The following is a 27,545-nucleotide window of genomic DNA, read 5'->3' on the forward strand; positions in this document are numbered from 1 at the left end:
CATGGATGTTTGTTTTCAGCGTTTCTGAGCTCAATTTGTGATAATTTTTCACGCTTTTGGCAATTCTGACCACAACCTCACATTTCTAAGTACCAACCAAGTGTTTGTGTTGGATCGTCACATTGTGAGCCATTCACTACTACTTCTGGAGTACCGCAAAGGAGCAATCTGGGCCCAATTTTGTTCTCAAAAAAGCAATCTGGGCCCAATTTTGTTCTCGTCAACGACGTTGCTGATATATTATCGCGAGGTCCTTTTTGCGGCCGGTATAAAAATCATGATTTTAGCTTGCCTTGGTGATTGGCTGAAACTACAAAAGTTGCTTGATGCCTTCGGTGATTTTCTGGCCACAAATGTGGCCTAGGATGTAAGAAATATTCTTGAGTTCCGATAGGCACGGCAAACCTGTCAATTTTCGGATGGTTTTGGTAACGGGTTGCCTAATAAATATGCTTATTTGCATCATGGTCATAAGTGGGCGAACCGTTCCTGAAGCGAATCATCAAGATTAGAGATCGGCCAAGATCTCATCGAGAAATGGCTTTTTGCATCCTGAAGTCCCCAAAAGAACCTGTAGTATGGCCCATACTGTATGGGACATTTACATTTTTGCATCAAAGACAGGCGGGGGCCTAGCGTGGTTGGTAACGTCTCCACCGACATAGGTGTCGATGGTTGTGGGATGGCGTGATCCACTCACAACCAACCCAACTGGTCTAGATTCAATCCGCCGACACCGGGAGATTTTCTGAGGCGAAAAATCTCTGGGATCACACCTTCCATCGCATGAGGAAGTAAAGCCGTTGGCGCCGGTCCGTTGATCAACGGGTCGTAAATTAGGGTCCTAGTGGAGTCGCCTCCCCGGGCGTCGGTGATTGGCACAACAACAGTGGCGGAAATAGACCGACAGAAAATAAGCGAGAATAAAAAAATATGCGAGAATAAAAATAAAACGTGTGAAACCTCTAGCTCCACGATTTTTATCAGGACAAAAAAGACATACTTCTCAATATAGGCTGCATTAGCCACTCCAGGAACGACCCTGATGCCCCGAAGGAACCTGTGGTGGGAACATTTACAGTTCTGCATCAAGATGTAGTGCGCGAACCTATTTTCAAGATTTCTCATCAGAAATTTTCGTAAAGACATATTTCTAAGTACAGGTTGCATTGGTCAGTCCCGGAATCACCAGGATGGCTTTTTCTTGTCTTCAAACAGGGCGAAAAAGTTTTCACAATTGAATTCCCTGATATCCCCTGATATTTCCTGAAATAAAACATGAATTTCCCTGATATTTTTCAGTATTCAGAACAAAAAAGTGCAACGTAGATGAACGCAACTTTGAAATCCCAGTGAAAAAAGTGTTCGATAGGATATGAAACCAAACAGTAAAGGTAACGCATTAACCTTTTACGCTAAAAAAATCCGTTTTGGCGCTAAAGAACCGTTTAAAAAAGAATTTTTCTTGGTTGTCTTAGTTGAAAATTTTCCTTGATTGTTATTCAGTTTTCCCCGATATTTCCTAATTTTCCTGATCGAAAAATGAATTCTCTGACATTCCCTGATTTTTCAGGTTTTTCTAGGTTTTCGACACTCTGTTCAAAGCCTTTTTTTGACGTTTCTGGAAAAAAAAAATGGGACCTACTTTGGCCTTATCTGGCCACAATCATTTTTTTGCGGCAATTCTGAACTAATTCAGGATAATTTTTTATTTCAACATTTTCTAGCGTTCGTTTTTCAGCGATTCTGAGTTTCGTTCGAGATAATTTTTCAGTTTGGTTTTATCTAGCCTCTAGAAGCGTATTTCGACAGTGCTGCATTTAGAATTTTTTTTTTTTGGGCTTTAAAAACGTTTTTCGGTGGTTTCTGATCTTTTTGTAAAATTTGGACTACTGCGACCTGTGTTTCGATCTTTTGTGGTATGGTGCTGATCTTTATTCAGGATCTTTTCTATTTTAACCTTTCTGAGCTCAATGAATCCGTTTCTGAATTATTCAACCAAAGTTTTTTTCTGCCGAATAATGAAATGTGTTATATTGATCATACATTTCAATGAACCAATGCTTGTTGCTTGAGAATCACGAGCAACTCACGAAAGTTCTCAAACTTTAGTTCGCAATGCAGTACTTTTTCGATTTCATGGCGCTCAAAAAAAAACCGTGAATTAGACGAAATGATGAAAAATTAGAATTTTTGTGTTGGATTCAATTGAAACTCATTATATTTTGAGTAAAATGATGCCCTTTTCATAGTTCAATGGAATTTTAGTTCAAGATACAAATGAACAAACAAAAAAAAAGTTAGTTCATAATATTTTTTCCATAGCACTTTCGTGAACTTTCTCACGGCAATTATACATGAATATCATGTGATTTGAACTGCCCATTCTTTAGCATGGTTATCTTCTTTTTCAACTGCTCGAGTAATACGTAATTTTTGCTCCAAACTCAATGAAATACGTATTTGACGGATAATTTTTTTTTTTTTCAAAATTATGGCTGCCTCAGAAAATTGATCAAATAAATTGAGTTCATAAAACTGTACACATGCAAGGGCACAAGGCACAAGTGAAAATGGAATTACAAATACACTTTCTACAACTGGAAGTACAGTGTCTATTCTCGCGAAACTGAACAATTTTCATTAGCAGTGGTATTTTTGTAACTCACTTGTAACCTCATTTATACGATTAAAATAATTTATAGTTGAGAATGTCCCTAAAAACTATAATTCTGCTCGGTGCAAGAAGTGAAGTGACCCATAATTTTAGTAATGTTATATTTTACGGTGCACAATTGTGGGTCAGTCCATATTTTGGCTATTTTCATTACTTTCACATGATAATGCATCCAAGACTGAATAAATTAACTTATTATCAAGCTTTTACAACAATAAAATAACTTGCATTATGTATTTTGACGATTTTATAGACTAAATGATTTTGAATGCCAAAAGTGGCCCATAATTGTGTATTTTGCGATGTAAGGAATATTTTTCTCCCCAACCGATTTACACGCATCAACTGCAGTGAAACTAATTGTTGATCGAAAGTATACATCAGAACACAGAGATAGATAGTAAAACATTCGTAGTTGATAATTTTTACGGTTTTATATTTATTTTTGAACATTCAGACAACACGTTGACTGACCCTTAATTGTAGAGGGACTGTACATTACTCTTTTGATTTACTTTTTTTTTGAAAAAGTGTGATAAAAACGAAACAAAAAAAAAGTGAGAAAATCGAGCGTAAATTTGGCGAGTAGTGATAAAAACGACTATTGATAAAATCGAAAAAGCACTGTATCTAACAAACGCATGCATTAAGAAAGTTATTCGGCGAGAGTTTTATGATTTGAAAATACGATAAGAATCATATTGCATCGTTGGCACTTGATTATTAATTTGAAAGTTGAGATTGAAGTCGAAAAATATATTTTACGGTGTTTTTTTTTTTCAAGTCATTTTTGGTTGCCTACAATTCATTTTCAGACAGTTTTTTCATGTAAACAAAGGTTTCTGAGCTACAATACTTCGAACAAAACCTCCCAAGTAACAAAACTGGTTTTAACAAAGTTTTAAAGCGCTGTTTTGGTTGTATTAGGCCTATAAAACTTTGATAAAACCAATATTGTTACTAGGGCTATGACTACCCCTTTTCAGAAAGTTCCAGGTTTTCAGCGATTCTGAGCTTCCTTAGTAATCATTTTTTTCCATTTTTCATTCAGCCTTTTCCGGCGGTTCCGATCCCAGTTTGGGATCACCATTTGTTTTGGCCTTTTCTAATTTTTAGAAGCGTTTTTGTACAATTCTGAGCTCAATTTGACTTTTTCTACTTTTTTGCGGTTCTGAATTGAATTTGGAATATTTTTAGATCTAAGAAAGTTCGTATTTTGATCTATTTGGTAAGGTACATACATATTTTCGTTATAATTTAAACTTTGAAACGCAGAAGTTGTTAAAAAATGATTTTATTTTTTAAATTTTTCAGATGGTACAACGCAAAATAAGTCATATGCTCTGTAGCCGGAAAAGTTTACATAGTTTTATCATGTTCAGGTTAAATAACTTTCAGGCGACTTCACATCAAACAAACTCCAAGAATAAAAAAAAAACATTTCCACGGATATTTCTTAAAGTATGATAACTTGTTAGAACCAAAAATTGAGTTTTCCTATTGATGGCAGATAAACGATGAAACAAAATGTAACAATATAAATTTCCGTAAGTTGAGTTGAGCAGTTGAGCAACATGTTGCATGAAAAGCCATAAAATCTAAACAGCCTATTAAAGAATTAAAAAATCGATGTGTGGTAATTTCAAGCCACTCCAAGCGTGCACAGCCAAGGAAATGACGACCGCCAAAAACTATTGTTTGTTCCAAATCTCACCGTCGTCAGTCACACCGCGACACCGCTTCAGCCTGACATGGATATTCCGTTTGGTTACTTGCCATACACACTTGGAAACACGCACGGGAAGTCACACCACGTTAATGAAGGCAAGCATGACTTTCGAAAACGCTGGGCCACGCGTAAAGTGCATTTTGATTGTATGGCACTGTGGTTACAATGAACGGTTTCGACGAACTCGTGGTCATATAAAAGCTGCTGTAATGAAGGTGATGCACGCAAAAATGAACAACACCGCACTATTCGGAATGCCAACAACAGACGGAACCAGCAGCGAGATGCTGCTGCTAATGGCCACAATAGAAACAATCAAGTGATACCGTTTGATGCCGCTAAAGATTAGTGTGACGATGAACGTGCCTCTGTTGGAGTTAAATAAAAATGCCGGGTGTATTGTAAATTGTGCAAGATGCATGCATGAAAGGTTGCAGACATGATGTTTACCTCTGCGGGTGCGATTTACTGCGCTGTTCGTGCCGACAGTGTAAGGTTCGAAGATCCCACCCTTCTACCCATTTGTATATAGTTATGTCAATTCTTATCTTCTATGGTCTTGAAAACAAGGCCGCTTGCATACATTGTAACAGTTCAATTATTTTACATACCCATGTAAAGTCGAGATTACAATAAAGTTTCAGAATGTCTAGTCGAAACAGTACACGTTCTTGAAACGAGTTCGCAATAACCAACGAACCGCCTGTGATAACGAGGAAAAGCACTTATAACTACTTCAACCAACTACGGATAGTGCAGTCATCTATCTCGAGAGTGGAAACTTTAAACATCGCGGGACAGGGAAACCCATTCATTATGTCCAAGTGCGGATGCACTGCACACTGAATAATATATTTATACTCATTTATACGGCTTGACTTTCAATACGCTGTGCTTTTATTGTTTCCTGGATCATTGTTTGCAGCGGAAGAAAAATCAAGCATACAATGTGTAAACATGTTATCATGCAGCATAAATATCTTCACATTTCTGAATAAATTTTCCACCTGTCGATTGTTGAGTACTTTGACTATGTACCAACAAATGTCATTTAGGTGAGCAGAAAAACAAGATTGATTATCACGCGTGGCGATTGATATTTATGGCGTAACGCGGGGCAAAAGTTAATAGCTGACTGTTTGTAAAAATATCATAAAGTTCGGTTTCCTTTTTATTTGAAAATAAGCCTCTTGCCTTCAAAACGTATGTTTTACCAGAGTTTTGGAAATTTATTTGTAGTCTCATAACCACAGATGGTGCGTAAAAGAAATAAACGGAAATTTTTACCCCACTCTACTGTATTTCCTTAAAATTTAATCACTCGCAAAGTCAGTATGACTTTGTACTGAGCCGATAAATTTCTTTGAAAATATGAAGAAAATGAGTGATAAGAAACTAAGAGAACAACATAAGCAATTTTCGGCTGAACTGAAGAGAAAAAAAAAAACAAAGTTTTCACAACCCAATCTGAGCAAACACTACCCTGCTTGACCACAGGTAACGGCGGTTATCAATGCCATGTCGATGGCACTAACACCTTGTTTCATGGCTGATTTGTGACATAAACAGCGGTTAGTTGTCACGGTCTATGATGATACGATAGCGAGCAATGTCAATAGTTTATCTCTGCACGCTCTACCCGTCACTATTGAGAAAGAAACACACAATTAATTACACGATTTCTGATAGGAATTTGACCAACAGTGGTTACCCTAACTGAAACTTTATATCGTTTCGAAGTGGTTTCACCAGTAAAACAGAAAATGCTGAAATGCTTTTATGACTTTATTTAGTTTTGATTTCTTACTTTTAATTGAGAAGGTTTAGTGCATTATCATCATGACATATATGTGAACACACTCCTCAATTAAATTTTGAGATATTGATTAAGCCTTTCTGACAGTTCGGCTCAAAAGTCCTCAGACACCAATATTTTTGTGATGATCAATGTGTAAACATGTTATCATGCAGCATAAATATCTTCACATTTCTGAATAAATTTTCCACCTGTCGATTGTTGAGTACTTTGACTATGCACCAACAAATGTCATTTAGGTGAGCAGAAAAACAAGATTGATTATCACGCGTGGCGATTGATATTTATGGCGTAACGCGGGGCAAAAGTTAATAGCTGACTGTTTGTAAAAATATCATAAAGTTCGGTTTCCTTTTTATTTGAAAATAAGCCTCTTGCCTTCAAAACGTATGTTTTACCAGAGTTTTGGAAATTTATTTGTAGTCTCATAACCACAGATGGTGCGTAAAAAAAATAAACGGAAATTTTTACCCCACTCTACTGTATTTCCTTAAAATTTAATCACTCGCAAAGTCAGTATGACTTTGTACTGAGCCGATAAATTTCTTTGAAAATATGAAGAAAATGAGTGATAAGAAACTAAGAGAACAACATAAGCAATTTTCGGCTGAACTGAAGAGAAAAAAAAAAACAAAGTTTTCACAACCCAATCTGAGCAAACACTACCCTGCTTGACCACAGGTAACGGCGGTTATCAATGCCATGTCGATGGCACTAACACCTTGTTTCATGGCTGATTTGTGACATAAACAGCGGTTAGTTGTCACGGTCTATGATGATACGATAGCGAGCAATGTCAATAGTTTATCTCTGCACGCTCTACCCGTCACTATTGAGAAAGAAACACACAATTAATTACACGATTTCTGATAGGAATTTGACCAACAGTGGTTACCCTAACTGAAACTTTATATCGTTTCGAAGTGGTTTCACCAGTAAAACAGAAAATGCTGAAATGCTTTTATGACTTTATTTAGTTTTGATTTCTTACTTTTAATTGAGAAGGTTTAGTGCATTATCATCATGACATATATGTGAACACACTCCTCAATTAAATTTTGAGATATTGATTAAGCCTTTCTGACAGTTCGGCTCAAAAGTCCTCAGACACCAATATTTTTGTGATGATCAATGTGTAAACATGTTATCATGCAGCATAAATATCTTCACATTTCTGAATAAATTTTCCACCTGTCGATTGTTGAGTACTTTGACTATGCACCAACAAATGTCATTTAGGTGAGCAGAAAAACAAGATTGATTATCACGCGTGGCGATTGATATTTATGGCGTAACGCGGGGCAAAAGTTAATAGCTGACTGTTTGTAAAAATATCATAAAGTTCGGTTTCCTTTTTATTTGAAAATAAGCCTCTTGCCTTCAAAACGTATGTTTTACCAGAGTTTTGGAAATTTATTTGTAGTCTCATAACCACAGATGGTGCGTAAAAAAAATAAACGGAAATTTTTACCCCACTCTACTGTATTTCCTTAAAATTTAATCACTCGCAAAGTCAGTATGACTTTGTACTGAGCCGATAAATTTCTTTGAAAATATGAAGAAAATGAGTGATAAGAAACTAAGAGAACAACATAAGCAATTTTCGGCTGAACTGAAGAGAAAAAAAAAACAAAGTTTTCACAACCCAATCTGAGCAAACACTACCCTGCTTGACCACAGGTAACGGCGGTTATCAATGCCATGTCGATGGCACTAACACCTTGTTTCATGGCTGATTTGTGACATAAACAGCGGTTAGTTGTCACGGTCTATGATGATACGATAGCGAGCAATGTCAATAGTTTATCTCTGCACGCTCTACCCGTCACTATTGAGAAAGAAACACACAATTAATTACACGATTTCTGATAGGAATTTGACCAACAGTGGTTACCCTAACTGAAACTTTATATCGTTTCGAAGTGGTTTCACCAGTAAAACAGAAAATGCTGAAATGCTTTTATGATTTTATTTAGTTTTGATTTCTTACTTTTAATTGAGAAGGTTTAGTGCATTATCATCATGACATATATGTGAACACACTCCTCAATTAAATTTTGAGATATTGATTAAGCCTTTCTGACAGTTCGGCTCAAAAGTCCTCAGACACCAATATTTTTGTGATGATCAAATCATTTCCTGGTAAATTTCAACTGTATTATTTAAAACAGTTGTAGGCTTACTGCTCTACTGTGTCGAGCCTTCTTTACTCTTACCAGTATCGCCAATTCTCTGGAGAGATTTTACAAACGGTCCTCTGGCCTCTGGGCAGTCTAACTGTGAGAGGGACATATATTTTATCAAGAGAAAGGAGTTAAATTGAAACCTCGTTCCTCCTGCCAACATCGTCAATTACAAATGCCTGGCAGAACCTCCGGTCAGTTTTATTCTAGAGCGGACTCATCGAGAGGAAAGAACCTTATAAAAACCTTGTTCCTCACACCATAATTTCCAGTTTTGCCAACTTGATATCGAGTTTTGACACAAATTGGATCTAACTAAAAATTTTAGGAAAATAATTCGGATGGCCGTCTCTTAGGAAGTCCAAAAGTGTGAAAAATGTTTAATTTCTTCTGTAACCCTATTTACAACGTATCGAGGAAATAAACATGTGCGGGATTCAATTGGTGCATGATCCTGTTTTGTAACTATTTGTTAATTCTGAGGACCATCGCTTCTCACGTTGTTATCCGCCTGACTGCATTTATTCAACACGCACATGCATTTGCAACAGAGGGGCCTGTGCCTGGAAATTGGCTTATTTATTGGGTAACCTTTTCACCCTCGGAACGTTGCTATACATGTCTTTGCTGTGGCATGATTTTTACCCTACCATAGAAATGTACCCTTTATCATGCACAAAAGTTATTAAAAGACTAAAATCTCAAGTCACCAAACAATTAAACTAAAATGAATTACAAGTTCCACTCGTGAATTTTTCAGTAACAATTTGTTTAACATTGCTTTTGTCATTTAATTACCATTAGACGTTCTTCATTTTTTTTTCTCCTTTCAAACAATAAAAAAGCTATCATTAGTGGCTAATCTATCATCAGAAAGCCGACAAGCCAACCTGGTGACTGCTTATGTGCACGCGAAACACACTTTCTTATGTGCTTGTATATGTATATGAGTCTTGGAGATGTTTGAAAAGCCATAGGTTGTTTCTGCATCGCGCGCTCAATGCAGTGCTGCCGCAGCCGGGCGGTCGAATGATGTAAAGGAGATTTATCAGTTTCCCTGCTTGCAGTTTTTGGCGGTTTCGTAACAAGCAGCTGTGAGCTGCTATAATAAAAAAAAACTTATGACGGATTGAGTAATGACCGTTTATCGACGCTTCCTGATTGGTTGTGCTACTTGAAATGGAACCTGCTGGATAATACTAATCGGTTTGTGTTACCGGCGGTGAGAGGCGAGAACACAATCTTTTGCACGTAGACCTGTACATACTGCGATGAATCTTTAACCCATTATGGACCCGACCTAGATCCTGATTTTTCTTCAGTTCAAGTGTGAAAAAAATGTTTTTAGAACATTGGTAAATGGCACAAAAACAACCTTACTAGCTTCTAGAATATATAATTATCAATAGTTTATATTATTTTTCACAGGTTTAAAAAAAATATTGAAAAATTGTTTTCGAACACATTTGCAAGAATTTTTTGAAAATAAAATATATATCGAATATAGCTGTTTTAGAGGTTATCTTATTTTGGAGCTGGTCACTCTTACGACCCAAAAAAAAAGATACGGATTTGACTGATTTAGACTAAGATTATCCAGTTCCGAAATAGAGTGACCATAAAAAACGGGTGTTATTCGTAATATATTTGATTTTCAAAAAATCATAAAGTTTGAACCAAATAACTGATTTTCGATCTTTTTGAATCAAATTAAAGATAATTCTTTCTAGAAATCGAAGCAAGCGTGCAACGCAAGTAGACGTCTTTTATTTTTCGCGTCCGTGTTTTTACAGGAAAATTATAAATACAAACCGACAACAGAAGTATATACATAAATTTATTAAGCTACATATGCCACTAGTGCCAAGTGTAACAATTTGCTGTGATAATAAGCCAGTGAGCTGTTAAACGTGTTAGTTCACTGAGTGAGTGGAAGTCGCAGGATTGTGGAAAAGTATAAATTCGAATTGATGTTTGTAATAGAACCCTAGACGGCGCAAATATGGTTTATAAATAAGGCTAAGTATTCTTTCCTGCATATTTCTATTCTGTCTTAGATTTCATCGATGAAAATGGAGGATTATTTACATAACGCGTTAATATAGTTAATGGAAGAATTGCTGCGTAATAGTTAGGTGGTATTCAGTAGTTTTAGATATTTTTAGTAACTGATATGCTCCCAGGATTTTCTAAGGAAAACTGGTGATGTTGAAGCTATTGAGTTGGTAAATATCTATAATTCTAATTAGCCCACACAACAGCCTTTGTGATATTTAAAGTTTAATTTCGCGTAACGTAGAGTATCATTTACCAAAAAGGAGAAAAGCTGTTCTTTTTCATATGATCACAAATTCTACCCTGTTATACTCGTAGTGATGCAGTGGAACCCGCGGTCTCTAAACCAAACGAGCATCACCATCCCTCTTCTTCCCAAGTAGTACCGCCTTTTGGTCGTGGCCAGCGTCGTTCTTGGTTAGTTGTAAAAGTATTTCGAACCAGTGAAAATTACACAATGAGAATGTAACGTTGATCCTAGGTCCCAAGCACCATTAGTCTGGTTCATTTTGCAATTCTGTTGGTTTGATCAACCACGGAGTGCAACTGCGGGCAGTCTATCTATGCTTTACTATGCTTTATTTAAGGGATTAAACATAAATAATTGCCAGCAAAAAAATAACAAAAATAATTTCAAATTCAGCAGCTTAGACCAGAAAAGCCACAAATGAAATGAATCTAGTCAAAATTTAGCCTAGAAGGGCTAAGAAACGCAACAGGACAAATATATTCTAATTTTTGCTGTAAATGGTTCCGTCTTCCATGTATGATTTTTTGATGTAGTTTGATGCGAAAACAAATTTCCCCGAGTTTGGATATATTTCAACTTAAGCCGCAACAATGGCGCCATTTCGAATTTTTGAGAAATCGGAAATTTTTGATGTTTTTTCGACGCCAAAGCCAAATATCGAAATTTCGAGAGTTTGACCACATATTAGCATCTTCTTACCAACCTTAAAAAAAACAGATCTTAAATCGAACAAAAATTGGGCACAAAACGATGATTCTACGAAAACGGTTTTGGTATGGTTTTTATATATTCTACAAAGCAAAATAATATGGAGTATGATAATCATTGATCGTAATGCGCTAATTTCTAAAAGTGGTAGTCAAATTATGTCTTATATTGAGAAAAAAGTCTTAGAAATCGTTTGGCAGGTGTCTGATCTACGTAAAATGTCAGAAACATGTCGTTTTCCCCTACAATACTAAAATAGGTTTATAACGACGTTAAATTACCTTATTTGAAATCTCTTTAATGTAACATCAAGAGTGTAAGCAACACTAAAAGATACAATAACAGCTTGTCTTCACATGATTCTCCCCTTTTTGTGGGGAGGGGGTCTCATTTTTGGCCAGGACCGGTCAAAACATAAAAATCTCGCTTCAGCTATGTGACAGAATCATCGCAGGTAAATTCAATGTCTGAAACATTTCAAATTATAACAAAGTATTCTCATGGAACGGTTTTAAAATTTAATTTAATTGAAATAAGATCCCAATTACATAGTTCTTAGATTAAATAGGAATCAGTATTTCAACGGTGGAATTGCAATTACAAACTTAAGACGTTCTGAGCTAGACTTACCAATAAAGCAGTGCGAAAATATGTCATACCCTTTCATGGGCAATTTGCATTTTCCGAGCGCATTAGATCCGTTGTAATTATATCCATCCAGAGCTTCGTCCGAGAAAACCATTGGAAGAAATTGAACTATCGACATTCCAGCAGGTTTCTTGCGAGTCAAAAAGTTTACCTTGCGAAATAGTTAGAGGTTTTCATATGTTGCCCGATTGAAATCAGCTGAAAAACCTACATATTCCTCGCGGATGCGATCGTTTTGAGAGACCGAATTCTCGAGTCTCTCGACTTCCTCCGGTTCGACTAAGGGGAACGAAAATCCAGTTACATACGGTGCATTTGAGTCGCGAACTTCGTAAATCTCATCGGAGGATAAAATGTAGTATTTTTCCGGTGTGGTTACTGCAGAGTAGTAAAATGTTAGTGCTTTTGTTAATCGCTGCATAGAAGTAAAAGCACTAAGAATTGTCAGGTGAGTTAACTTATCAATGGGCTCGATACGACATACACGATTTGCGTTTGGTATTATATTTATTTTCCTAAATGGTCCGCGTTCGAATATGGTTCACATCATGTGATGATCCACCGAATACCACGTAGTTGCCAGTTTGCGGAACGACGTAGCACGCCGTTTTGATTGTGCTCGTCATGAATGTTTAACTGTTACAGTTTTGAATGTCCAAATTGAAAACAGAGTGCAATTAAGGTGTTTTTCTGGAGCCTTTTTCTCGTGTAGTTCTGTGTAATAGTATTGTTTATTAGAATTTATGGTGGAATAGATTAATTGATATGTATTCACTGATATGTCGTGTGCAATGAATTTTTGAACGCACTGACTCTCGCATGACAGGTAATAGAAAATTCAATAAAGTTGAGTTTGACATCTGATGACTATTTAGTCAGCCTGAAATAATCATGATTGGTTTGGTCTTATCAATATTTTAAAGACTTTGGATTAGTATGTACATCTACACCTGATGTTTGCACTTAATGTTTTAGATACACCAAGCTTTGCCATTTTTCTATCTTTCCAACAGGATCACACCCTAGGTAATCAGTAGCTCAACTTAGTAATGAGCCAACATGACGCATAGTATGCCTCGAATCCGTCATCTACCACGTTTTTGCACGGTCAGGCTTCAAGTAGGGTTCTATCAGCCAAACATGTGTTCACCTCGAAAGCAATGGTTGTGGATAATACATGAAATCTTATGCTTCACTTTTTCGATTTTTCTAGCTTTTGGGCTGCTTATGTTTTGTATATTATGTTCCAATAATGACTAGGTCGGCATTTTGTTAACAAACTTAAGACTATATTAGCTCGATGGATGGTCAATATGGAAATTTTCATTTTTAAATTATTAAGGCTTTGTATGCATGAAACTTTGCCAATTTTTCTATTTAATAGGCAACATTCGCATCGACAACTAAGAGAGAATCGGCGTGAAATGTCGTAGTGTTTCGATGTAAACCGCGTTTCCGGCTCGGGAGAATTTTACTTATATTAACGTTTTCGGAATATAATGATTTCGAGGGGTATACCCAGATACTTGTTCATGTCTCACTGTGACTGTTTAACCGAAGATTTCGTCCGGTCGATAAATATCGCGATTAACGAAAACGCGATGTATACCTTCCCAAGAATCGCGACGTGCGTTCGTTTTTTCTCGGGATTGGGATTGACTCGGGATCGACAAATAGCTGATTGCTACGAGTAGCATGGGCTACATCGCGTGCGTCGTACGCAGAGGATCGCGACGGTTGGCTAGAAATATACTCATGGTTAGTTTTCGTAATAAGCGTTTTTCGCGGTATCTTATCGTTTTTTTAGAGCAGACAAAGTGTATACGAGAAACGTCGTTGGTCGATCTGTTAGGTAGAAAATGTCCGGTTGACCGAACCCCTAGAGACTCCGCGTCGGTACCTCCATGAGGTCGAATTATCTACATATAGATCAACAACGCGCAACTGATTTCGGTGTAAAGAGGATCACCTTACGAGGAGATATCATATTATTTGAAGTTGTCCCAATTTGATCAAAGGTCCAGTATCCTTGCGTACGATTTATTGTTGCGGTGTAACATTGTCAAACTGAATGACTTCGAATCGCATTATGAATATCGTGACGGAACTTGTTCGCGCGATACTTGTTCTAAAGAACCCGACACTCGAAATCAGCGCATCGTTTACCAAAACGAACCCTGCTGTGTACCTTGCCCTTTCTCCAACATCCCAGTGATTTCTCGTGGAAGTGCAGAGGTGTTCTCGGCTTCCAATAAGCGAGTATCACGTCAACATTTTCCTATACAAATTCCTTCTTTGACCTGCATTCGGATGCGGCCGGCGCTGGTATTGCCTAATATAAAGATTAAGGTCACCGGTTTTTACACATTGAGGATGCATGTTGGTCCCAAGCATCATCTGTTGGTTCTCTGTGTAATTACAGCTGATCTGGCAATAACGGAGTAGCAACCGCGGGCGGTCAATCATGCTCATGCTCATGCTCATGCTCAAATTAAAGATAATTCTTTCTAGTCCTCAGAAACGAATACTGAGAAATCAAATCTGTGAGCTTTTAAATGAAAAAAGATATAAGATTATTATTTTCATGTTTTCAAGTTGAATTTAGTCAAATATAAAAAATACCAAGAGGAGACCAAGAGATATGTTTTATAAAAACAAAACAATATTGCACTCTAGTTTGTGGGGCTAATAGCGGTCTCGATCAACTAGATCAGCGGTTCTCAACCTGGGGTACGCGTACCCCTAGGGGTACGCAAAAGCCTTCAGGTGGTACGCGACAGAAAAATCGGCAATAGCGGACAAAGCAGTTTTTTTAGAATACTCAATTTGTTGCTCAAACTTGCTCTTGAATCATGACTGTAGCAATCAAACAAACCATAGTTCAATTTGAAACCTGAACTAGACTACCACAAAATAATTTACCACTACTCCTTCCCACTCTGCGAGAACATGCCAACCCAGGGGGTACAATTGATTTGGAAAATATCATCAAGGGGTACGCGGACAAAAAAATGTTGAGAACCGCTGAACTAGATTAATTAGTTAAGAGAATTCGTTATTGATCTTGTTTTTGGCACACTTTGCATGTGTAGGATAAGTACAACGATAGACCGTGCCCCAGTGCTGAGTCGAGAAAATTTTCAGCTCGAAAAGATCCTCGACCTGATCGGGAATCGAACCTAATATCACAACCGTGTGGGAGAGCTAGCCGATCAACATCGCTAACCACAGAGCCACGGGAACCACTAAGATATAAGTATGTTTTTGTTTGCCCTAAAAAGAATGACAAACAAATGTAGCAAGCATGTTTTTTGTTGAAAACCATCGATAATTTTGAGTAGAATTGAGATATTTACGGTGTAGGCATTGAAAAATGTTTGTCTTAAAAAGCCCTAAAAGACAGTTTTGATGTGAAAAAAGAAATAAAGAATTTAAGTAGAAAAGCGATTATTATCAAAGATAAACTCTTTTTCCTTCAAAGTTGCCTAAAATTGCGGAGGTAAAACATTGTACGACAATTTGTTTCAAGTTAAATACTTGTCACCTTAACTTTAAATAATTTTTGAAATAAGCGCTTTAACACATAACAACCTTTTTGAAGAAAGTTTTTCTCTAGAATGTTGATTTCGAGCTCTAGATCCAAATTTTCCTCTAATCTCGGTCTCTGGACCAACGAAGCAATTCATTTAGCTTAGAGAATACCAAATATGCCTAAGGGCATTATTGTTACCGTGTTAGTTTGGTCTCAGAATTAAAAAAAAACTTAGCAGATGGAGTTTCAAGCATCAGACTCTTTTTTTAAATTTTTTTCCGATTCTTCTACACCGAGAAAATTTACGTTGATTTTTCCCCAGATTATGATTTTCATGAATAACAAACAAAAAATATATACTCAATCTAAAATTAAACAAAAATATAGAGTAAACCTGCGACTGTTGTTTAGTTTTTCATACTTCGCTTAAGTAGCGCGAGACTTTTCTCATGATTCTATAAATCTATAAATCGTTTCGATTGTTGCAATTCGCTTGCAACATTGTTGTTGATTTTAATTGTCGCCATTTCCCACTGTAACCAGAAAAGCTAATGAATAACTCTTCCCTTGGAATCTGCTTTCCTAGTTATTTTATTAAGCTAGCGAATAACTCTTTTCTGCTTTTTTTATTCCTTCGGTCTTACAGCGATCAGGGGCCCAATGATGCTTGACCAAGATTTTACTGCACCATTTTCTACTTGTTCAGTACGCGAATTTTCTAAAAATATAAATTTTCGCCTAGAATAGTGTTGACCAGTGTCCCCAGTGCATTTCCACGCAATGATTGTAGGGTAAGGAACGGCTAAAGCAGTGGTACCTATTTTAATCAGTCGAAGAAAACGGTCCTCAAACTTCTGCTTTTGATCAATATCAGCAATATTATAAAATACCGTTCAACACAGAAATAGTTGGAGAGGTTGTTTATAAGACACGACCGCAGAGTTAACGTAGAATACGACAGCCTGTCTTATGTCAATATATTTTTTGCAATAGGTTTAAGAGTACACTCAATTGAAGTTAATCAATTTGATGGTGATCAGCTTTCTGTGGAAGGAGAGCTGGGAGCACGGTTATCGTCAGCAAGTTTGAATTCTCAGCTTAGTGAAAGTTTACTATGCTTTTGGATGCATAGAATTTTGCCGGTTCCTTTTTTTCAGTTTCGTGCGCGGTATTTTGACTGTGCATCAATGACATCGTATAGTGCTCGGGTGTGCCTCGTGGTGGCTCTCTGGTCAGAAACTGCGCTCGCGGGGCTTTTTCCTTTCTCGTTCCTTACTCGATTGTTGCGTTTTACGAAATCCATTCGTTTCTAGGTAAATTTAAGAAGTTCATGGGATGAAACACGAAGTTTGGTGTGATAAAGACTGTTAGCGATTGGTAGAATAACTAGAAACTTCGATTCTCCTGTATGCCAATACAACGATCGTGGCGCGGTTCTATTTATATCGTCTCCTGGTGGCCGGTTGCTCAGAGACCGAGAAGTAACCATATCGTGCGCGAATTTGTGTAGAAAAGATCGCACGTTAACCTCGATTGATCCAGATCAATTCCTTTCCACTAACACTAATTCCTTCCTCTGATACTTGTGAATGATGCAGACGATTCCGCGGTCTCTAGTAGCAACAAGTATTAAACTAACACTCCCGATACCTCTTCCTCTATTGATCTGCATTGGGCGTGGCCAGTTACGTTTTTGACCAGTGAAAAGAAAGGTCACCAGGAATTGTACACCGAAAATGGCTTGCTACTCCTAGGCACTATTTTGACGGTTCTTTATGCAATTTCAGCTGATTCTGGTCAATCGCGGGCAACACACGGGCGATCAAATATGCTATGCTATGCTTGATGGTGATCAGCTCTCTGCTTCAGATGCATTTACTCGCACCGGTGCTATGTGCAGCTATGCGGTTTCACTTGCTGTCGTAATTTTCATTAATCTAGAAAAGTTTTTCCTCGCTGTCCGAAAGTACCTCAGGACTGTCCGAACCTACCGCACACATGAGGCACATTCGGACAGGAAACCACTTTTAAAAAATTCAAATAAATCATTCGAAATCACATTAAGGGGTAATATCCACCAAAAAAAATTTTTCCTGTCTTTTTTTTATTGGCTTAAATCATGCTAAAACTATCCTAGAATCAAAATATACATCGCTCAAGTACTGATCTAAACTCCAAATTCGTTTAAATCAATTTTTAGCGAACAACTTTTATGCTCCAAAATTATTTTGGCGATGCTCGTTTGTTTTTAAATTTCGAGGCTTTGCAAACTAGTAGAAGTTGCCTATGATCGATATCGTGTTTCAAATTTGAAGAGTAGAGATCGCTGCATCAAGTTTCGACCATTACAGCGTCTCTACAGCACGTGTTTATTCACAATTTCCCTTTGTTTAGTCTATCAGCCGTTCTCGTTGTGTACGTTCTTTGTTCGAGTTTTTCTATACTTTTAAACTGTGAGTGTATATTCTAAAATACTTAAATATGAGTGACAAGTTTGAGTTTTGCGTGGGGTTGGATGCCAACTGCGTCAAAGTCGCTGAGCATCGCATGTCTGATATAGCGAAAGAGGGTAGGCGCAGCCCTACATCAGATAAAAAAAGGAAGAGGAAAATAAAGCCCAGGAAGGACAACTTTACGGCGCAGGGGTAGCTGACTGAAAATAAAAAAAAAATATAAGGGGCTTTATGATTGCGATTGTAGAGATTTATAGCATTTTGAAACTTTGAACGCGTTTTTCTCAAAACCATGTTTTCAAAATCGGCGAGCATCAGAACTGAAAAAGTTTACATCCGATTGACTTGAAATTTTAACTGTAGCTTCTTCATTAGATTATCTAGTGAAGTACACACGATTTTAGCGATTGATTAACAACAACAAAAGTTATAAACAATTAAAGTCGATTTTTTTGTCGAAAAGCAATTTTTTCCCAAACCGTTGCCATTTTGCGAGGAACAATTCTAAAAATATAATCATGTGTATTTCACTAGCGACACTTATGTAGAAAATGAAAAAAAAATTGTATTGGTTATAGGTGGAGTTGGGCACGACTTTTACTGCTTGCCGCGGAAGAACTTTTAAAAAAAAAACCATTCACGGCAATCGCTGCACAGCCACCATTTTGTGAAAAAAGTAGCAATACTTTTTTATCTATTCTCCAAGAGTTGCTTAATCCAACGATATATTATTTATATACCTTACATCTCAAATGTTCTCATGAAAAAAGCCTTGTTTTTCTAGCATTTGGTGGATATTTACCCCTTAACGTACACTTCTAACACGCCTTAGATGATACTTCGATGTATAAGTAACAGCGAGGATGAATTTAGAACTTTTTTGAAGTTACCAAAAAAATCAAAAATCAAGAAAGAAAATGTGCCCGACACTGACCCCCCCCCCCCCCACACCTCCCCCACAAATTGCAATCGGCCCTTTGCGCAGTCGTTCATTCCAACCATCTGGTTCCATTGAACCTTTTCGAGTTCTAAAACTGTTTTTCCCAAATTTTTTTGAAAATAAAAAACATTTTAAATTAATTAAATTGAGCTTGAACGACCGCAAATTTCGTAGTTGCTTCTCCGTGATGGATCTAAGCTAGTGAAGTTGCACAAATAACCGCATATAGATGACTATTCGAGATTACAAAAATTCAGTAACTTCTGCTTTGTATAGATCGATAACGACGCCGGCTATGTCCTTACGGTCGGTTAGGGAAGGAAAAAACGGAATGTTTCAATCGTTGTTACCAAAGACCGAGGTTGCCTCTGCATCTTTAACGACTGTTGCGAAGAGGAAGGTACTTTCGTCTCCGTGGTAAAGTGACGGATTTCTTCAAACCCTTACCTCTACGCCTATAACTATAATACTATTCTTGCCGAGCCTTGTTAGTTACCAAGTATCGGCAGTTATATTTGCCTGGAGAGATGTGTATTCACTCATTTGTATGTCGGCTCTTATTTTTTTTAGAATCCAGCATGAGGGAAACGGTCTACTAAAATTCGAACTTATGATCGCTTATCGAAGCGGACTCTGTAACTTCGAAGTTACGAGCTTCCCCCAGAAAAAAATTGCAAATTAAATATTTATCTCAAAAAGCACATTTTTCGAAAAACAGCATCTTAAAAAGCTCATTTTTCAAAGAAAAATTGAGAAAAATGATGTTAAAATTTTCATAAAAACGAGGGGAAAAGTGTAAGCCACAATAGTCTTTTCATTGGTGAGTCACGCATGGTTAACGTAGAATAACGAAAGGCTCTTCTATGTCAATGTGGGTCCATATTGTTATAAGTAAGTCATATTTGGTGGCATTCTACCATTTCAGGATGTTTATTTAGCCATTTTAGGCAGTTGTCCAAATACCGGAAGCCACCGTCTTTAATGTCAAAATGGCATCTGAGGTCGATTTCAGGACTCTGGGCATCATTAAGATTCAGGGAGTACTCATATTAAGTGTAGGTGGTATTTAGTAATTTTTGAGTCACAATCTCAAGGCCACTGTGTCGAACAGTTGACATTTTCACATGACACCGTATCGAAAAGTACTGTTGCCTCTTTTCAAGACTGCGACAGCAGCGTTCAACTGTACGCTTCTTTATTTGAGAGAATTGTGTGACTAGAGGCTAACACGGATGGTTAACGATTCTCTTTTGTGCCGATTTCCGGCCGCTTCGATAAACGCGACTGTCGCATTGTGCGAATGACAATAATTAGCAATCATGCGACAGTTTAGTACAGAAATAAGATGGAAAACAAATAATTTCTATATATGTACTACCGAAAAATATTATCAATCGAGTACACCAGAAGATTTAAATCCCAACTTCTAAACTTTTTCTTTCGAAAATAGTTCGCTGTAGCGAAAGTCTCATCCAAATCTAATATATTTAAACAAAAGTAGGACAATAAAAGCATGAATCTCACAAATTCAATTAACGTCCTCGGACCCAAATAAAAACCAATGCAAAGTAGATTGATTCAATTCGTAATAAATGCAATAAACAGCACAGACAGCTACAGTCAATAACACACGAGCCAGAGATTATCTGTACAATGACAACAATATAGAGAGAAGTGAGCGAGAGAATTGTTGTTCACATTGTATTCGTGACAAAAAGAGTTACAGCAGATCGCATGAAACTTCGGTAGCGGCTGTTTCGCGTAGTGTTTCATTCCACAGTGGTAATTACAGAAATCTTGCTAATGTCGTGTGAATACTCTAGCGTACAAGTACATTTTCCCACCCTGCTCAGGGCCAAACGGTATTGAAGCCAAAAATGGCCGACTTCGAGCCACTACTTCGAAATTTCAAAGGCACAAGACTCGGTAACAATTAATGCGTCACCTGTGAAAACACTATTTTATGTTCGCTGCGGTAAAACACAATAAAATAGCGTTTTCACAAGGAACGCATTATCTATTTCCGAGTCTTGTGCTTCTAAACATTCGAAGTGGTGGCTCGAAATCGGTTGTTTGTGGCTTCAATACCGTTTTACCTTAAACTTCAAAATGGCATCTGGACTCAATTTCGACCTGCGGATATCATCCCCATTCCAAAAATAATCATTTTGGGTCGTACTTGTTTTCAGCTTTGTTTGTTTGAAATCTGCGTTCAAAACAAGGCATATTTCAACAGTACAGTAGTTAGCATTATAAAATTATATTTCTCCGCATTCTGGTGGACGCTTAGCCAGTTTTCTATTCGATTGCTACAAAAATGGAGAAAATCCGTTGAAAACTGAAACAGTTATTAGTATTAGAAATTGGACAAGCGACGATCTCGATGTTTTCGGTATTTTCATTTGCACTCCCTATTCCAGAACGTTGCTGTAAGACGTAATTCTACTACAAAACGAAGAAAGTTAAAGCCGAACAGTTTTTTGATTGGTATGATGTGCTCGACAAAATTATCGCCTTTTGGTCGTGGCCGGCGTCGTTATTGGTCAGTTGAAAAGTATGACCCAGTAAAAATTGCACAATGAGAATGTAATGCTAGTCCCAAGCACCATTCATCTGGTTCATTTTGCAATTTGTTGGTTATCAGAAAAAGAATTATGAGTTCCCATTAAACTCTACAAAAAATTTTGAGAAGTAAATATTGAAAATATTACTACCTAGTCCGTGCAAATACGCATTTCGAATGCTACATACAATAGGGTGGGGAAAAGTGATCGATTTTCCAGAACCAAGTTTTTTTGGCTTCTTTTGGGGTCCCAAACAACCCTAAACTTACCTGAAGTCGATCGATTTTGTCTCCGCTTGGCGCATTGCATTTCAAATTTGTATGAAAATTCATATGGGAAAACCTACTTTTTTGCCTTTATAGAGAGCTTAATTATGCTCTAATAATGCACTACATTATGTTAAAGTATAGTATTTTAGATGCCTAACAACTTCGCAGAAGGTACTGAAGAGCTAGAATGTCCCTAAGAAGAGTTATAGCTGTTCAAAGTTGAGTATATCTATTTAAACGCAGAAAATCTTGTTTTCTGCCAACATTACCGATGTACCGGCATCAGTAGGATTCCCATCAGAAGTAACCTGTCGTAACGAGTTTATACACTCAGCTGGATCAAGCAAACAAATTCAGGTCAATATTCTAGGCGTAGGTAGAATCTACAACGTGTTCCAGAGGTTACTTCTGATGCAAATCTGAATGACGCCGGTACACTGCAGGTGGTACAATTTCGACATACTCAACTTTGAACGGCTCTAGTATTTTTTTGGCACACCCTAGCTATTTAGTGTCTTCGGCCAAGTTGTTAGGCATCAAAAAACCTACCATTTAAAGTCATGAAACCTATGGTTTAAGCCATTTTGAGCTCTTTAGAATGGAAAATGCAAAAAAGTTGTTCTTTCCATACAAATCTCCATATAAATTTAAAATGCAATGCGCCAAGCGGAGACAAAACTAATCGACTCCCAATAAATTCAGCATTGTTTGGGGCCCAAAATAGCACAAAAAAACTTGGTTCTGGTTTTCTGCTATCAAGTTTCGTTTTTTCCATATCACGATTCCCCACCTTAAACTTCGCCTTGCTCATCATTAGTGCTTATGTGGACTGGTCCACATCAGCACTAATGATGATTGTATGTAGCAATCGAAATACGTATTTGTACGCACTAGTAATATTTTCAATATTTACTTTTCGAAATTTGTCCTAGAGTTTAATGTAAACTTATAATTCTTTTTCCTGAATTCTTATATCAATCTACTAAAACGCTCAGCAAAATATTTTCAAATTTTGTTGATTCGACCAATCACGGAGTGCAGCTACGGGCAGTCTACCTATGCTATGCTATTGTATGATGTTCTCGACAAAGTTGTAGATATTATTTTTGTCTTTCCAGAAAAAATATACACTAAGACAAAAAAATTGTTTGAAAAAGGACACAAAATACTATTATATATTAAATATCTCAAAAGAAACTTTACCAAAATCTGTGTTTTTTTCAAGTGAAAACGACACAATATTAACCAAAAATGTTTAGTAGTTTAAATTTGGATAAAAACGAAAAAAAGGTTGATATTTTCCAAAAAAATCACTTCCTGATTTTGTTACAGTGTATAATATGTAACACTAGTAATGAAGTAAAACTAAAACTGATATCGAGACGTTTTGAACTAATTAAAGTTATTTTAAACTGAGAGTAAAAATATATGAAAATTACTAAATCGAAGATTCAATTCATGAATATTTTTATTCTCACTTTAAATTTAACAACAAAGTTTCCACAAAAATTATTGTAATCTCAATCTTTAGCCAATTATTGTGATCAATAACTTAAAATTTGACTAGAACCGCTTTTTACCAGAAATCCTGCGAAAATGGATGTCAATCAAGATTTCTACTCCAAACGTGCCAAAAACAAGCGAATAATAAAATATAACAAAAAGGTCTCTGGGTGAAGGTTATTAGTTTGACAGTGAACAAATTACTGTTAAATCGTGTTATTGAGTACAACATTAGATGTCTTCGAATAACGTTGTTTTAAAAATTAGCTTTGTTTTTTTATATGGGTCATTCCTTCTGAACTGTGCAAAAAAGAACAAACATATCAATGACCTTCCCAGGTTTAATTCGATTTTTGGGAAATTGCTCACCGCGAAAAAATCCCAGCTTTGGAGCCGATTGAATTACTTTTCGTTCCATGAGACCTTTTCTATACAAGTGCCATTTTTTTCGTCAAACCCCCTTAAAAATTGAAAATAACTTTTTTTATGCAGATCCAAATAACTGGGAACACTTCCGGTCAAAATTTATCTATTTTCGTATTTCCTCCGATAATTTTATTGAAACTGCATCATTCAGTATGTCCATAATTGTAATAGTTTCAGAATTAATGAGAACCAATGAGAATAGAAATTTTAAGCAGATTAGAAAATCTAGAATTATTTCAAGATGCTGTAACTCGAGTTTTTCTCACAATACCTTCGGGTGATAAGCGTTTTTATGTAATATTTTGTCAGCATTAAGATGCTTTTGTCAGAATTGGAAGAAAATAGGATTTTAAATGAGAAATGGCACTTTTATCAAAAAATGGAAGGGTTCCACGAAACAAGTGGTGGTTCAATCTGCACCGAAGATGGATTTTTTTTCATAGTGACCTTATATGATAAATTTTACAAATTTTGAGGCAAATTTTACGATTTTACAAATTTTGAAATCTGAGATGTGCACACTTGACACTTAAATTTACAAAACAAAAAATAAGCGGTAAAAGTAAAGCGATATTACACTAACTACAAAAATTCTCGCTAATTCTTAAAAATAATGGTATGGCATGCCTCAAGTCGCGATGACTTGAAACGACGCCATTCGTTGAGTACTTCACCGTTCAATCCAAGCCAAGAACTCACTTTTATCCGTATCAGCAAAGTCACTGGAAACCGAAAGTCGACGAAATAGAAATAATATACATACATTAGTAGTTGCGGAAGCCCCTAGCGGTGCACAACAAGCATAGCGGCAGCGAAAAACACCTGCTGCTACAGCGCCAGTAAATGATGAACACGCGATAACATCTTTTACTGCGGTGGCGCACGCAATTAGCGCTCACTTTTAGTATGAACAAGTTGCTTGTTTCGGGCAGAAATGACTTACAAATCGGAACAAGTGCGTTGCAAAATAAAATATCTCTTAAAATCTAGTGAAAAACAGTTTTTAGATAACAGAAAATGAATTTTGGTGTTTCCCCCATAACCTTGAGGCGTTCGTTCTTTTTTCCGAATTATCTAAAAGTATCATTGTTCCAAATAAATAATTATTAGCTGCATTTTTTAGCATTTCTGCATAAAAATAATTAATCATGAGTTTGAATTTTTTCACTTCCCTAAAAAGAAGGACCACCGATTTTTATTTCAAATCGGAATAAAATACCCAGGTTTTAGGATATTTTCTGTTTAACTCAACGGGAAGACCAAAAATCGGCTGAAAATTAATTTAAAAACGGAAAAATATGAAGATAGTTTCAGTATAACTTGAGTATCAATTTAAGCAGTAAACCTTGAATTGAACAAACTTCAGCCGAAAAATGATTATGAGACTTGAGTTACAACTTTGTGGAAAAGTACCCTAATTACCTAAATGACAGTCTAAGAAAAAGCTAGATATCCATTTTACTCCGATTTCCTTATGGAATTTGGGTTCCATTTTCAAAAACCTGTTCACAATTTTTTATAACTAGGACAAACTATATTGCAGCCTCCTTTTGTCAATTAGTTTATTACCCATTTGTTAGCTGAGAGATTGATTTTTCACTCATTTTACCTTTTTATCCCCACCATTGTTTCTAGTATGTTCTAGTTTTCTGATGTCTTTAAATTTCGAATCTAAAAGAACTCCAAAAACACGCTCAAAATTTTCTGTAACTGTAACTCAAATTTAAGGTTCAATAAACCCTATGCATAGTACATATGACACTGTTACCCGAATTCCGATTCCATTAGAACAGAACTTTTTTCTTTGAACCAATTTTCACCAATGCAAAACAATCTAACGAAATTCACTCTAATAATATAGATCCACAATGCTAATAAAACTTTATCATAGTTACACTTTAGACACTTGAAACAAGGCATATTATTTCTTAGACAGATTGCAATCAAGGCAGAACCGCGTGATTTCACGTTAGTGTTAGCTATTATTTGATGGGAAAAATTCTGGCAGTTTCTTACCTCGTCCATGGAAAAGTCGTAACATTCGGCAATCTTCTGGTACAGTTCCTTAACGCTGGCAAATCCGGTGATGAATCCGGTCGGACTGCCGTGGGCCAGCTGGCAATTGAAGACGAGCTGCGGCTTGGTAACGCTGCTCTCGTGGCTGCCATTCAGGTCGTCGATGTGGGGCGCCGTGGGCATCGCGGTCGGTGGATTCTTGTAGTTGCTGTTGTTGTTGTCGTAGCCGCCGCCGCTATTGTTGTTGTTGTTGTTATGACCCAGATGATGATGCAAGTGATGGGGATCTTTCGTCATGGGAGGGGATGGGTTAGAGATTTTTGCACTCTTCTTATTGAACAAAGGCATTTGATGTGTTTGCTTTGGCTGCACTCGCGCCTACGATGGTAGCAAAAGGAAGAGGGGGAGGTGTGAGGTTGAAAAAATATTCGAACCGAAACCGTGCTGAACGAACCAAGAGAGTAATCAAACCGAGTTCCAAATTAATCCAGAGAAAACTTTTGGGGTCTTCTTCCCGCTTACTGGTTTGCTTTGGTAGCCAAGACACAAACACACATGCACACCTCGTATAGGTTTGCTTCACGGGGTTTTTCTTCCTTCTCGGCTCGTTTCCACTTTTTAGGTGAAAAACGGTACAATCTAATGCACTGGCACTTGCTTCAAAAATTCAAACAGATAACGAGACCGACCACCTCATCAATTACTTCTGCGGCTAGCCACACACTACCTGCGAATCCGAAACCCCTTTTCATCCAGAACAATTACGGTGAAAAAAAAATCGAGGTGATAATTACGAGCATGTATTTTTATCTTTCACCAACACTGCCCGACAATCTTACTGATAACAAAATCGTGTGCTGACACACTAGCACTGAAAGTCGTATCAAACTGTTTGAGCAACGGGAATTTTATATACACTTGAATTTCGCCCGATAAGACCCTGAGTGATAAGAAAACTATTCGTTCGGAATAGGAAAATAAAGCGTCACATTTTTTTGTATGTACAAAGCAAAAATTCCCTTCACCAACCAAATAAATTCACTGCACACTTGGATGACTTCCGCCCGCTGGAAGGCAATAAATTTCAATCACACACAAAAAAGAAGGTCACACAATATAGATTTGTACACTACGGGAAAATCACTCCAAAAGCAGCACTCTTCTCTAGGCTAGGGTTTTGATCAATTACAATTTCAAATCCCGGAACAACGGGAACACACTGCTGCGCTTTGGGCCCCCTTCGCTCAGTTCAGTTGAGCTGTGTACTGCCTGTTGGCCCCTCTCTGCAACTGCTAGCTGATTGATGCGAGAAAGTTCAATGAATTCCACACCGTCCCACGATGGCGATCCGCACAAATCTTGCACTTGAACTCTAGATAGCAAAAGGAAATCCAGTCCGGAGCGGGATCGCGGAGAGCCCTCCACAGTCGTGACGCGAGAAAGTTCCGACCGGCGGAGAAAATGAGCTTCAGTATAGAGGCACACTTGCGAGTGGTTCGGCGCTTGAGACCGTTATGTTTGCTAGCAGTAGAAAAAGCTGGGAAAATAAGCGCCCCTGCCGAGGCGATAGGCAAAGCCACCAGACACCTGTGCGAGCTGGCATGTTTACTCTCTTGTTTCCCTTTTCAAATGTGTAAATTCTCTCCTATTTTCTCTTTTTCAACGTACATTCCGACTACAGTTCGTAGTAATTCCGCGATTGTGGAGTTTTGCTTTCAGCTGGCCAAAGCACAAAGCAGCAGTAAACTCAACTTAACTTTGTTATGATGGGTGAGA

The 27,545-nt window shown here is 37.2% G+C and overlaps 2 protein-coding genes across 5 annotated transcripts in view; both read right to left on the reverse strand.

The window, feature by feature from the left end:
* The window catches only part of LOC129723958 (PDZ domain-containing protein GIPC1), a 45,296-nt gene extending 17,999 nt beyond the window's left edge, over window positions 1-27,297 (reverse strand). Inside the window, exons 1-2 of one of the 3 annotated variants that reach the window (XM_055678471.1) lie at window positions 26,959-27,297; window positions 25,770-26,056 (exon numbers count right to left, since the gene is read on the reverse strand). In XM_055678471.1, the coding sequence (XP_055534446.1) occupies window positions 25,770-25,952 (183 nt within the window). In that variant the 5' untranslated portion in view covers window positions 25,953-26,056; window positions 26,959-27,297. Of the gene's footprint in view, window positions 1-25,769; window positions 26,148-26,223 lie in introns of all 3 variants that reach the window. The other 2 variants (XM_055678470.1, XM_055678469.1) reach the window with 2 other exon arrangements.
* LOC129723960 (uncharacterized) lies at window positions 11,577-14,542 on the reverse strand. 2 transcript variants are annotated; one of them, XM_055678473.1, is made up of 3 exons: window positions 14,255-14,542; window positions 12,278-12,444; window positions 11,577-12,217 (listed from the first exon to the last, which is right to left on the reverse strand). In XM_055678473.1, the coding sequence occupies exons 1-3, from the start codon at window positions 14,271-14,273 to the stop codon at window positions 11,990-11,992; spliced, it is 414 nt and encodes a 137-aa protein (XP_055534448.1). In that variant the 5' UTR covers window positions 14,274-14,542; the 3' UTR covers window positions 11,577-11,989. The 2 variants fall into 2 exon arrangements, with proteins under 2 accessions (XP_055534448.1, XP_055534447.1); XM_055678472.1 differs by lacking the exon at window positions 14,255-14,542 and having other exon boundaries at window positions 11,577-11,885; window positions 12,049-12,217; window positions 12,278-13,087.
* Window positions 27,298-27,545: the final 248 nt, after the last annotated feature.

Source organism: Wyeomyia smithii, chromosome 2 (assembly GCF_029784165.1).
Source record: "Wyeomyia smithii strain HCP4-BCI-WySm-NY-G18 chromosome 2, ASM2978416v1, whole genome shotgun sequence".
In the NCBI taxonomy this organism is placed as follows: Eukaryota; Metazoa; Arthropoda; class Insecta; order Diptera; family Culicidae; genus Wyeomyia; species Wyeomyia smithii.

Excerpts from the sequence above, each read along its gene's own strand:
- LOC129723960 (XM_055678473.1), bottom strand. Across the intron at positions 12,218-12,277 it reads ATCGCATCCGCGAGGAATAT|GTAAACTTTTTGACTCGCAA; the intron begins GTAGGTTTTTCA and ends CTATTTCGCAAG.